The 13233-nt window shown below is 39.4% G+C and overlaps 1 protein-coding gene across 1 annotated transcript in view; it reads left to right on the plus strand.

Moving 5' to 3' along the window:
- The window catches only part of nrap (nebulin-related anchoring protein), a 74581-nt gene that overhangs the window by 22013 nt on the left and 39335 nt on the right, over positions 1–13233 (plus strand). Inside the window, 7 exon segments of the mRNA XM_052027930.1 lie at positions 671–775; positions 3385–3483; positions 3798–3902; positions 8546–8653; positions 10484–10591; positions 11166–11363; positions 12067–12171. Of these exon segments, the coding sequence (XP_051883890.1) occupies positions 671–775; positions 3385–3483; positions 3798–3902; positions 8546–8653; positions 10484–10591; positions 11166–11363; positions 12067–12171 (828 nt within the window).

A 13233-nucleotide genomic window follows, 5' to 3' on the forward strand; every position in this document is an offset into this window, starting at 1 on the left:
TTAAGATTATAATGTATTTTAAAACAACATAATTATCTTAAATTGCTTATTTATATCAGTATCTTCAGTAGTTCATTAAAAATATCTTTTTTACCTTTTCTGGCTTGCTGTCAATGAGAATTATTTAATGGGATTGGTTGGTTAGTTAGTTAGTTAGATGACATCATAGCTGTTGGATGCCAGGGATCCCATTAAACTGACTCCAAGAACAGGGGAAATCTGACAGCAAAACATGTCAATAAAGGAAAGATCCATGTAAAATATTTAACAAGTCAGGTAAAAATAATAGTGAACACCTTTCTTTGAAGTCAGTGATAAACATTGTTTCTTCACCACTAACTGCAAAGTTTGCTTTGTTGGTAATTATTTTTTTATTTTATAAACCGTAAGATTAATGATTGAGTTATGTTACAGTGTTTAGGAACAACCAGGTCTCTTCTGGCATGCAACGTAAGAATAAATATTCATTTTCTTGACAAAGACCAGTACACTTAACATGAACAAATGTTTCACAGAATTATGTATTGATACCTATCAATATTCAGCCATTGTCATTGACAGACTCAGAACATAAATATATATCTAGTTTTGAAAATTTTGTTATACCAGCAAATGCAACATTTAAAAAAAAAATTTAATGCAAAATTCTGACTTTGGTTTTTTTTTCCAGAGGAAGTACAAAGGTGACTTGGAAGGGGACAAAATGCTTTGCTTTTATCCAGCTGACGTCACACCTTCGTACGAGACACTGAAGAAACTGGTCCCATTAAAAGATGTAAGTTTCTTCAGCAATTTTAGTTTTCTTTACTCTGAGCTACTTTGGGTTGGTGTTGGTTCTTGCTTGGCCAAGGTTCCAGCTACCCTTTCCTACATCTTCCAAGAGTAAACCCAGATAGTTAATTTTATCAGATTATTTCAATCATTATGGGCATCATATGCTAATAAATCTTTTGATAATCCCATTCCTCTCTCTTTGCACCTTCTCCAGCCCAACAACTGTCCCCAGCTATTTTGGCTCTGGTTTTTTGAGCATTCCCAATTTCATCTCTGATAGCCGTGCTTTCAACTGCCAAGTCTACAATTCCCTTGTTGAAGCTTTTCGACCCTGTGCCTCTCCACCCTCTCTGCTACTTCAATATACATCTTAGGATTCACTTATTTGGGCAAACCTTTGATCATCTTTCAAATATTTTCTTATGTGGTTCTGTGTCAAATTTTGTTTAGTGCAGGCGGTCCCCCATGTTATGACAGGATACTATTCCTGAGAACTGTTCATAACCCAAATTTTACATAAGTCAGAAATGAGCAAAAGCAGTGTGTAGAAGAGGATCGCAGAGACGGCTGTGGTGGGAGAGTGAGCAGGCTCGGGTAGAGCAGCCACCAGTTGGCCCTACGGACTTGGTGAGTCTGCTCAATGCTTCCAGCTCGGTTCGACCCAGCCCTGACTGTTGTGGCTCAGGGAGGGAGTGGGGCGGGAAGAGAAATACTTCGTTGCCACCCGGCAGAAGATCCCTGTGGCCCCGCAGCAGCCAGAAAATCCATCATCATCCATCCTGCCAGTCTCCCAAAGGCTCGTTTGTATGTATGGAGGTCGAAAAGTTGGGCGTTTGTAACCCAGGGAGAAACTGTCATGGTCCAGAAAAGAAACTTTAGACATTTAACTGTGTTAAAGGCACTAGCTGAAATAAATTGTTACTGTTTCATCATTGTGGTTTGAACCTTTGACCTTGTGAAATTATGGTACAAACTGAATTGCAGTAATCTAGCATCAAAGGCTGTTATGCAATAGCAGAATGTTATATGCTTTAGATGAAATGTTCAAACCAGGCCCTCTCTCTAATTAAGTCAATCCAGAAGATCTCATGGAACTACTCAAAACCAGGGCACCCCAGTATCCTGGTTAACATTTATCCCTGAACCATACATCACTAGGACCAATTATCTAATCAGTTATCTTTTAACTTTGTTTGTGGGACCTGCTGTGTGCCAATATCTGCTGCATTTTCCTACGTTATTAAAATGACAACATTTCATAAGTATTTCTGTAACTGAGAATGACATGATATTCAGAGGATGTGAAACATGCTATATAAATGTTTCTTCTTTCTGTTACTATAGTTTGAGACAAGAAATTTCTCTTTACTTGCAATGAAATAAACTTATAGGCCGATTTGATGGTTTTATTTTGCCTGTGGTACCAGTACATTTACATAGAAAATTCTCTCTGAAATATTTCGGAACAGGATACTCTCTGTTTAGTGATCAATACTGATCAGGTATGGGTGAGTGACAAAGCCACAGGAATATAGGGATGGGAGGGCACTAACAAGAATGGTATTAATTCAGTGAATGGGGTGCTGTTGCAATGTAATGTAGTTTTGGCTGTCTGGAAAACTCTTAACTTTTAAACAGACAAAGCTGATTATTGCAGACTCACCTTGATAATTTAGCTTTAGAGTGAGTTGCAGCCCAGACAAATTTCTTGTGAAATTATTTATCAGCACTGGCTGAAAAGCACTGTGAGGTTTAAGATCAAGAATAAACAATATATGGCCCAATTTGTCAGATTGCTGATGTGATCCAATATTAGAGGTTATACTGCAAATAGCAGGATGTTGATAAAGTTGTATAAATATAATATATTGAAATAATATATTAAAATGTGGTATACTTGTTGTATTGAGGCAGAGAGGCAATGTTAAATTTATATAAATCATTTGTTAAAATACTGTTGGGATCCAAGAATGTAGCTTTGGCTACCTTTCTTTAGGAAGGATGTTAAAGTCATGGAATAGGTGCAGAGTAGACTCATTAATACTATAGGAGGCATGAGACTTTTTTTTAAGAAGCGAGATTAGAGGAACTTTTTTTTACTTAAATTAGGAAGATTAAGAGGAAATCATAGAGGACTAGCTGACTGAACAAATTAGATGGTACTTTTCCCACTGGTCAGTGAGTCAATAATTAGAGAACAGAATTTAGATCATCATCATCAAGAGAATTAAGAGATTAGGAGATGTTTATATCTAGAGGAATTTTGGGAAATAAATTAATGAACCAGAACAACAGGAGAAGCAAAATTCCCAATCACAGTTTGAAGAGAAATGGATGAGTGTTTGAAAATGATAAACACAAAGAACAGGGACTAAAAATAAGTGGATAGTGTTTCCACTGGCCAATGGGCCAAATGGCTTCTTTCTCTGTAATAAAGTTCAATAATCCATAGTTTAAGTGTTTTCTGTTTCAAAGCAATAGTTCTGCTTTTAGAGTATGTTTATCAATTCTAAATGCTCCTAAATTTTTATAAGCTGTATTCAATCTTACCATTGCAAGGGACTTCTTGCCCATCTTTCTAATTCTTTGTACGTTTCTGTGTGGTTCTAGATGTACTACAGGCAGCATGTGGAGAAGCTGAACTACACATCAGTAACAGACACTCCTGAGATAGTTCGAGCAAGGACTAATGCACGGCAGCTAAGTGATGTAAGTTAATGTAAGTTACCTGAATTAATACTTGGATATGGGGATGCCATAGATTACTTGGGACACCAGTGTCAAATACTGGGATAAAACAATTGTTTTAAACACTCTGTTTGAGGGAATATTTTTAGAGAAGTTGGGGGAATGGCGGTAAGAGCAGATTCTTTTTTTCCCCCCATCTTTTCCTAAGATTCTCAGCAGGAAAACTCCATAAAGAGGCAATTTACTGCTATCATTGTCAGTTAGGTAGACATGTTTAACTTGCTTTGTACTTTAGTTAACACAGTTGAGCCTTTGCTTCTGTTCTTTCTTTACAGTTGAATTATCGAGCACAGTATGAAAAGACCAAAACCCAGTACACTTTGCCTCTTGAAGTGCCACAGTTAGTTAAGGCCAAGGCTAATGCTGATCTTTACAGTGATGTGAGTACTAAAGCCTGGTACTAACTTTTTATTCCATTTCAGAATTTAGTGCCTTATTTTACAAAGTGAATATTATTAACTTAAACATTAATCTGATTACTCTATCTTCATTAATTTTTAAATTTGTTTTATAAATATAGTCAAAAGTCGTAAAATCATATTTGTTAATTTCTCATTGTTTTTAAGATAGATACATCTGTGCTATCTCTAGAGATCTAATTAAGATCTGTATGGTTAGTAGGAACAAAAGTGGGTTTAGTGAAGGAAAGTTCACTAGAGGGGTCAGTTCACAATCCTGTGCACATAACTCAGTGGCTGACTGACCCTCCATGGAGCAGCAGGTGATTTCAGTGTGGCTGGACTACCTTTAGCATCCATTGGCCCTGAACAGCCTGAGAAAGAGAGGGTGGTGACAATCTGCCCGTAAAACCGGGAGGAGGAGGCGATGACAGGGAGCGCAGTTCAGCAGCAGGTGCACGAGACCGAGCATCTGAGAGAGATTGGGGCAGACAACCAGGGTAGGCATCTACCCTGGTGCCCAGGCTATCCACTTCCCAATAGTACTGTCCTGGTGGGGTGTACGCTGATGATCACCACCCATTCCAGTTTGAGTCTCATTAATGTTGGAGTCTGGCCCCTGGGATGACTGCATGGAGATTGGAGCCAAATCTGCAAATATAATGAGGAAACCCACCGTCTCAGCTTGAAGTTTCTTTTGCTCTCTTGGTTGTCCACAATTTAAATTTGCAGGTGGCCAGTTTTGGGGTGGAACGGTGGTATGGGTAAACCTCAGCACCATTGTAACCAACACCCATCCACCCACACCAACCCCCCTCCTCAATTATCCACAAGCCTTTGGGTTATTGGACTGCATCATGCTCGCACTTAGACTGCAGGCACACTTAGCTTTTACTGCTGTGTGACTCCCACCGCCCCAGGGACCTTGTTGTGTTGCTGACCCACATGGCGGAGCTCTCCATCAATCGCAGACTGAGGTCCCGCTCCCAGACCGCACTGACAGAATGTTCTGTCTCTGAATGTTGCTGATGATTGGAGAAACTTAGAAACAGTTTAAATTTAAATAATTACCAAAATTAAAAATAAATGTATTTAAAACACACTGACTGTATGTAAATTAATCAGTTCTATGGGGACTCTGCAGGTACATCATCTGCAGCTGGTGTAGATCTGAGGGCCAGCCACAGTGTATCCAGCTGCTTGGCTCAGATTCATTAGGAGCTGCCTCTTTGCTGGCGTTTTGGCAAAATTATTATTGCTTAACCAAAAAAATATGCTGGCAACTTTCTCTAGGGTCCTGAGAAACTATGAGAGGTTAATCTCTGGCATAAACTAACAATAGAAAATGCTGTAAATTCTTAACGGGTTACACAGGTTCTGTGGAGGGAAAATAACATCTCAGGTTAATTTTGAAGCTCCCTCCATGGATGCTGCCTGACCTGTTGAGTAATTCCAGGATCTTCTATTTTTATTTCAGATTTCTACTTTTCATTTGCTGTTACTCTGTCCAATCTGGCATATAGCTCTGTACCACTAAGAGGAAGCCAGAAGATGGCAGTCTTATCCCACACAAACAGCACCCTAACATTTACCAATCCTTGTCTGATCTGCAGTATTAACATAATTCACTTAACTGCTCTTTTCCCAAGTTTTTCTTGAGACAAAGGGTGTTCACAGATTAATTTATTAAAATTACTTCAGGTCCATTCCAAGTATTGAGACTTAGTTTGTTATATACTTTTCTGCAAAGAAAAATATATTTTTGGACTTGGTGTATTTTTAATTTAAAAAGTTGCTATCTTTTGCTCTGTCAGTTTTGATTGCAATGAGATTTAAGTAGCCATAAAATGAACATAGAACATTATAGCAGAGGAACAGGCCCTTCAGCCCATGATGCCTGTACCAACTATAGGTTGGTACTGGGTTCTACCAACTATAGGATAGGTTGAGTGAGCTGTGGCTTATCTCTTTGGAGAGAATGAGGATGAGGTGACTTGATAGAAGTGTACAAGATGATAAGAGGCATAGATCGAGTGGACAGTCAGAGACTTTTTCCAAGGGAGACAATGGCTAACATGAAGGGACATAATTTTAAGGTGATTGGAGGAAAGTATAAGGGGGATGTCAGGGGTAAGTTTTTTACACAGAGAGTGGTGGGTGCATGGAATGCACTCACAGCAGAGGTTGTGGGGGCAGATACATTAGGGACATTTAAGAGACTCTTAGATAGACACATGAATGATAGAGAAATGGGGGGCTGTGTGGGAGGGAAGGGTTAGATAGATCTTAGAACAGGATAAAATGTCGGCATAACATTGAGGGCCGAAGGGCCTGTACTGTGCTGTAATGTTCTATGTATAATGTCAAATAAAAAAAATTATAGAAATATGCAAAGTGATTTTGGTAGAAAATGAAGAGTAGAAATGTTATATAAGGATACAATAACGAAGAAAGAAAATGAATAATAGGAAACTGTTCCTGTTGCTGGAAAGCTTGTGGAGCAGAGGGCATGGATTTACAGTGAATGACAAAAGAATTGAAAGTGACATAAGGAACATTTCTTTCGCAAGGGTATATGAAAACGTGACGGAGGCAGGTTGAATTAATGGCTTTCAAAATGGAATTGGATAACTACCTAAAGGGGAAGTTCTTTGCATTTCCTGTTATGAAAAGCTGGCATAGACCAGATGGGCCAAATAGCCTCTTTTTGATCTTTAACAATTCCTTGATTCTATTTGTATTTGTGTCAGGTTCTTTAATCTTAATCAGTGCACTGGCCAACTCTTTCACTGCTAAATCTGTAGTTAAACCCAGGCAATGCTGGAATGACTCAGGATCTGCAGAGAGAGAGAGAGAGAGAGAGAGAGAGAGATAGAGTTAATGTCTCAGGTCAATAAAAAGCTGGGAAAACCAAGAAATGAAACAAGTTTTGCATCGCAGAAAAAAGGAGGTGGTGCAGAGAGAACAAAAAGAAAGTGGTGTGATAGGGTGGAGAACCAGAGGGATTTATGACTCAAATGGTGATTGTAGTGTATTTATGTAGTTTTTTTTTTAAATGCACCAAACTAACAATCAACTCCCAACAGTGGTTCTGCTTAACAGTCCCAAGGTTGTGAATTTAAGTTTCACCCCAGTCTTGAGCTGTTGATATTCAGAACTCCGTCAGAAAAGAGGGGACAGAGATCCATTCTTTTGGATGAGATGTTAAACTCAGATATTCTCTCAGATGGTAGCAAAAAAATCCCATGACACTTTTTTTGAAGAATATCAGGAGATTTCTTTCCCGTATTCCAGCTTGTATTTATCCCTCAACTAATGCCATTAAAAGGGATTTTTTTTCAACTGTAATCACTGTGCTGATTGTGGGAGCTTGCTTTGCTCAGATTTGTTGCTGCCAATCCTACAGTACAGCAATGACACCTCAGAGGTATTTCTTGCATTGTAAAGCTGTTTGGGACATCCTGAGATTGTGAAAGGGAACTACATAAATGCAAGTCTTTTTGACTATCATGTATAGAATAATTTTCTACATATATCTATCACACCTTGCAACAGCTCCAAATGTTCACTGTGTGTGCTACTCATGTTGGTAGCTTCCAGTGTTCACCCATTCATAAAGATGACTACTGATATAAATTTCAGACTTATGGAATTGTATTGAAAGACTATTGCAGACCATCAGCCTAAACTGAATGCCCCAATTATTTTGGTAAGATTCTCCTTGAGCATTGGATCAACTGAAATATCACAAGATGTTGAAATAAAAATCAGAAACTGCTGGAAATGGAGAGCAGGTATATCAGTGTGTCCGAGCTAATATGTTGCATGAGAATATTTACTTGAATAGTTCCAGTCAACCTGCTGTTTTTCAGCATTTTCTAAAATACCAGATACTCCAGATGAGCCGTAAGTGAGTGAATCTGTGGCTAAGCCACACTTCAAAATTAAATTAACTTTTACTTTCTATTTCCTTGCGTGAAATGGTTGCCAAACATCCAACATTCAATAACTCTGGGCAACTTCCTCGCATCTCCCAGTGGATGCCAAAGAATAGCACAGAAGTTTGCTATTGTAATACCCATTAAGAGTGGCCACAAAAAGAATGAGGCATGTTAAGAGCTGGAAGCAGCAGTTGGCCAAACGATCACTGAGTTTATTTAGTGTCATGGCTGGTCCTGTGTCTCAAGTCTTCTTTCCTGTCTGATTTCCATATCCTCTGATTCCAGTAGTATCAAAGACTATCAATTTCAGCATTTAATGTACTCAGTGACTGAGCATCCACACCTCTCTGCATTGTACTTGCAATCCTCTGCTCAGAAAACATTCTCCCAATCTCAATCCCAATAGCCATCTATTTACCCTGACTGTATGTCCACAAATCTAGACTCTCCTGCCAGAGGAAACCACATCTTAGCCAATGGGCCCATATAGCACAGGCATCCATTTGGCCCACTGTGACTTTGCTGGCCATCTGAAGCAGCTAAATTGGTTAGATCTACTCCACCACTCTTGCACTATTGTCCCTGCAGTTTAGAGAATTGATTATTTATACTATATGCCAATTAAATATTGTCACATGTGCAGACGTGCCTGATAACTGATTGGAATAAACTCTCTGTTCTCAGGTCAAATACAGAGAGCTCTGGGAGAAGAATAAGGACAAAGGGTTTCAAGTGAAGCTGGATTCGATAGCTCTTTTAGCTGCTAAAACCTCTGGGGACTTGGCGAGTGATGTAAGTTGCTGAGTTCTCTCTCTACAGTTTTTCCTTAACCTAGGTTCAAAGCCATTTTCACAGATGCTGTCGATTTTTTTTTCTTGCCAGCTACACTGTAGTTAGGGTGAACTGATATTGAATGCTGGAAATTAATTACTGACACTGGTCAAAAAGGTCTCATGGTTTTGCTGAATGAATGTGAAATCATTTTTCTTGGAGAGAGTTGTTAGAATGAAACACATCCATGAGCTTGTGAAAAAGTTGTCAAAGATCCTTGTACAAAAACTGGGTCTTATTTCCATTGATCCAGATTAAGTCACATCACTTATGCTAATACAAAACTCAATGCTGTGATAAAATATTTTGCTTGATAGATAAAAGACAGTGATTTCTGAATGGGTTCAAAGGGTTGAGGCATGATCTAACCAGTGTTTAAAATTATCTAGGTTATGATAGAGTTGGTACAGAGAAAGTCCTGAAACTGGTAGGCTAGTTTACAAGGGAGATCAATCTTAAAATTTGTCCATTAAGGAGGGAAATTAGGAAGCACCTTGTCACACAAGAGGTGATGGAAATCTGGAATAGCGTGAATGGTGGTTTTGTCGTGATAATGGACACTGTGCAAGCAATTCTTTTTGTTAGGCAAAGCTATCAAAGGATGTGAATTGGGATTGAGTAAGTGGAGCCAAGGAGCAAAGCAGCTGTGACTGCTTGAGTTGTAGACCAAGACTGAGGAGTTTATTCATGACTCAGGGTTTCTCTTGGCTCTGTACTGCCACCTTGTAACATGTTCCTCACAAAGTCAGGTTAGCACCTCCTCTCCAATATTATACATTTCCATCCTAACCTCAGCCCATCTGCTGCTGAATCCACTGTAATTCCTCAATGTATGAAATTTTTGCTGCAACAGCATTGAATCTTTGTGGGTATGAGAATTCAATTTGTGAAGACTTTCTTTTGCTATACCAAACTCCTTGCCACTCTCAGTGCAGAGTAATACACTGTACTGAAATTAGGATTCTGAAGTTTCACTTCATGAAACATTTTCCAGGAGCACTTCCCTTTTATAAATCAAGGAACGGCTATGTTCCAAAGCTGATTTGTTAGGCTTCCACCTTCCAAGCTCCACAAATTGCAGTTCATTCCAGTGTTGGCTACTTGCACCCAATCCCACTCCCTCAAGGACTGCGCTGACCGACATTAGACATCTGTCATTCCTTCTGTCTCTAGCTCATTTCTGTGGCATCCTTCAACACTGCAGTGCCCCTATTCATATGCACCACCCCATTTCCTTTGTCTTGCATTAAGGTCCTAGATATTTAAACTGAGCTGCACAATCTGGAATTGCCTTCCTAAACATCTTACCTCATCTTACCTTTTTATGGGCACTTTTGACCAAGGCTTTTGTCACTCCCTTTCTTGAGTCAGTGTTCAAATCACCAACAGCATCTACCCACACCTCCACCATCTTATGCACTTGTGCCTTGTCACATTTTGTTTTATCTATTACATTAGCAAAAAAGGATTGTTCAGTTTCAGATATACCTCTGTAAATTTTGCCCAAGCAACTTGCACATAGTTCACCATGAGATGGCAGAGTGTTTGTAGCCTGGAAGTGACTACAATATTTAGTGACTAACTGACAATTCCATCCTCGCTATTTTAACATGTTTAAAAAAAAGGCTGTTCCTTGTTCATGTGTCTTCTATTTAGACACTACATGAAGGCAAACGGTCACTTCTAGCCCCACAAGATTGAGAAAGTGTTTAAATCGTTTATTTCAACTCTTTATCACCAGGCAACTGCTACATGTTTAATTTAATTTTTTTTTCCCCTGTTGTTTGAAAGATAAAATACAAAGAAGCGTATGAGAAAAGCAAGGGCAAAGCAATGAGAAGCAAAGTGTATGATTTGAAGACTCTGCATTCTCTGCGGGTTTCCAAGATGAGCAGTGAGGTACATTAGATAAGAAAAATCAAAATCCCATTATTTACCTCAGTTCAATATGCAATTTAAAATCATAATGGATTAACACATCAGTTATCGAAGGGCTGAATTTTCCTTCAAACTGACATTGCATCATGCTTATGATCTACAATTGTTAAAGGTGGATTTTCATATAATAGATAGAAATAAAATTTGCAGTGTGATGAATATTTTGTTACATTGGTTAGTAATACACTTTTAATTTATAACCTTGAAAAGGATATATGGATTTAATACATAACTCCAAAAATGTTAAAGTGTAGAAATTTATTCCACTTTAGTATGTGCTAATTATAAACCTGACCCAACACGTCCCAATGCACCAATTGTTATCAGTTTATTCCCCCATCCCCACACCAACCGTCCCTGGTGATGGGCCAACCAACAAAATGTCATTGGCGCACTGCAAGTTGACTGATGTACCTAAACAGGTGCCTTTCAAATTCCAGGTCAGGTATTTTACAACACAGTGTCTTTACTCCTGCTGTTTAAATGTTAATGGAAGTTTTTGTTTATTCTGTTATGTCTTCTTTTTTGAAAATAGATAGAGTATAAGAAGAACTTTGTAGAGACAAGTGATAAGTTCCACCTACCGCTGGACATGGTGAATCTGATGCATGCGAAGAAAGCCCAGGCTTTGGCCAGCGATTTGGAGTATAGGAAGAGGCTCCATGACTACACACTATTGCCTGAAGACATGAAGCTGAAATGGGCAAAGAAAGCCTACGGGCTGCAGAGTGAGGTGGGACAACAATGATGGAAATTTGTGCCTGTTCCTAAAGAAGGGTCAAATTATTGTTTTAGATGTTTGCTATAAGATTGCACAAAAATCTAAACAAAGTTATTTATTTGTATTGAATAGTACTTTGGCTATTTGGAGAATATTGTATTTTTATTTGGAAGTTGAAGGTCAATATAATCTTACATTTTTAGTACAGTAAGCTTCCTGATAAATGCAGTTTGCTGTGGTCCCTTCCTGCCTCTCTGAAGCTGAATATTGCTCCAGCATTGGTTGCATCACTACAATTGACTGTCCAGCTTCACGCATGAAGAACAGTGAGCTGTGACTAGCTGCTGACTCTGGAGGCTTTAGACTGCAGCACGTTTGCTTGCCAGCAAGGGTCAGGGGAAAGCAATTAAGAACCGAAAACCATGCAATTGTGAGGTTGCTAAGAGCACTTACACTGCCTTTATCATTGTCGGGATCAGTCAACTCAACATTGATCAGACCAGATCAAATAACAGGCTGTAGGTGGCAGTCTGATACCAGGAGGTGCATCTACCCTGAATAAAAGTGTTTTGAAAACGACTTCAGTGGTGTAAGAGAAAGGCCTCACAATAGTTTGAAGGTTGAACATGAGATCTTGTGTTTTGCACAATTTATACATGTCTCATTAACAAGATTTCAGTTGTTAACAAAGATTTTTTAAAATTTTAAACTGCAGAATAAGTACAGAGCAGATCTGACGTGGATGAAAGGAGTTGGATGGGAGGCAGATCGTAGTCTGGATGTGGAGCAGGCTAAGAAAGCTGGGGATATTCTGAGTGAGGTGAGAAAACAAACTGGCCAGAGTTAAATGCATTGTATGGTATCGGTTTGGATACAGCAATGGTAATTCTAGTTTAGCAAAAGTATTGACTAATATACCATGGATGTTTTGACACCACTATTAAAAAATGGTTAAAGACAATTCATGCAAATAGGTACCAAAAAAATTTCATTCCCCACATGCATCGCACTTCTGGGCTTGTTAGCGGCTGGCTGTGCTTCACGAGGCATGGTACAACACAGCAACATTATGGATGTTTTTGTGTGATTTCTGATCACTGGTAGCAACAAACAGCCAGTAATAGAACACTACAGCACAGTACAGGCCTTTCGGCCCACAATGTTGTGCCAACATTTTATCCTGCTCTAAGACCTATCTAACCCTTCCCTCCCACACAGCCCCCTATTTTTCTATCATTCATGTGTCTCTTAAATATCCCTAATGTATCTGCCTCCACAACCTCTGCCGGCAGTGCGTTCCACGTACCCACCACTCTCTGTGTGAAAAAAAAACTTACCCATGACATCGCCCTTATACCTTCCTCCAGTCACCTTAAAATTATGTCCCCTCACGTTAGCCATTGTCACCCTGGGAAAAAGTCTCTGACTGCCCACTCAATCTATGCTTCTTATCATCTTGTACACCTCTATCAAGTCACCTCTCATCCTCCTTCGCTCCAAAAAGAAAAGCCCTAGCTCATTCAACCTATCCTCATAAGACGTGCTCTCCAATCCAGGCAACATCCTGGTAAATAAGACAAGATACCTTTATTAGTCATATGTACATTGAAACACACAGTGAAATACATCTTCTTGCGTAGAGCGTTCTGGGGGCAGCCCGCAATTGTCACCACACTTCCGGCGCCAACATAGCATGCCCACAACTTCCTAACCCGTACGCCTTTGGAATGTGGGAGGAAACCTACGCAGACATGGGGAGAACGTACAAAGTCCTTACAGACAGCGGCGGGAATTGAACCTTGGTCGCTGGCCCTGAAGAGCGTTAGGCTAACTGCTCTGCACCCTCTCTAAAGCTTCCACATCCTTTCTATAATGAGGCAAC

The sequence above is a fragment of the Pristis pectinata genome, chromosome 12 (assembly GCF_009764475.1).
Source record: "Pristis pectinata isolate sPriPec2 chromosome 12, sPriPec2.1.pri, whole genome shotgun sequence".
Taxonomy (NCBI): domain Eukaryota; kingdom Metazoa; phylum Chordata; class Chondrichthyes; order Rhinopristiformes; family Pristidae; genus Pristis; species Pristis pectinata.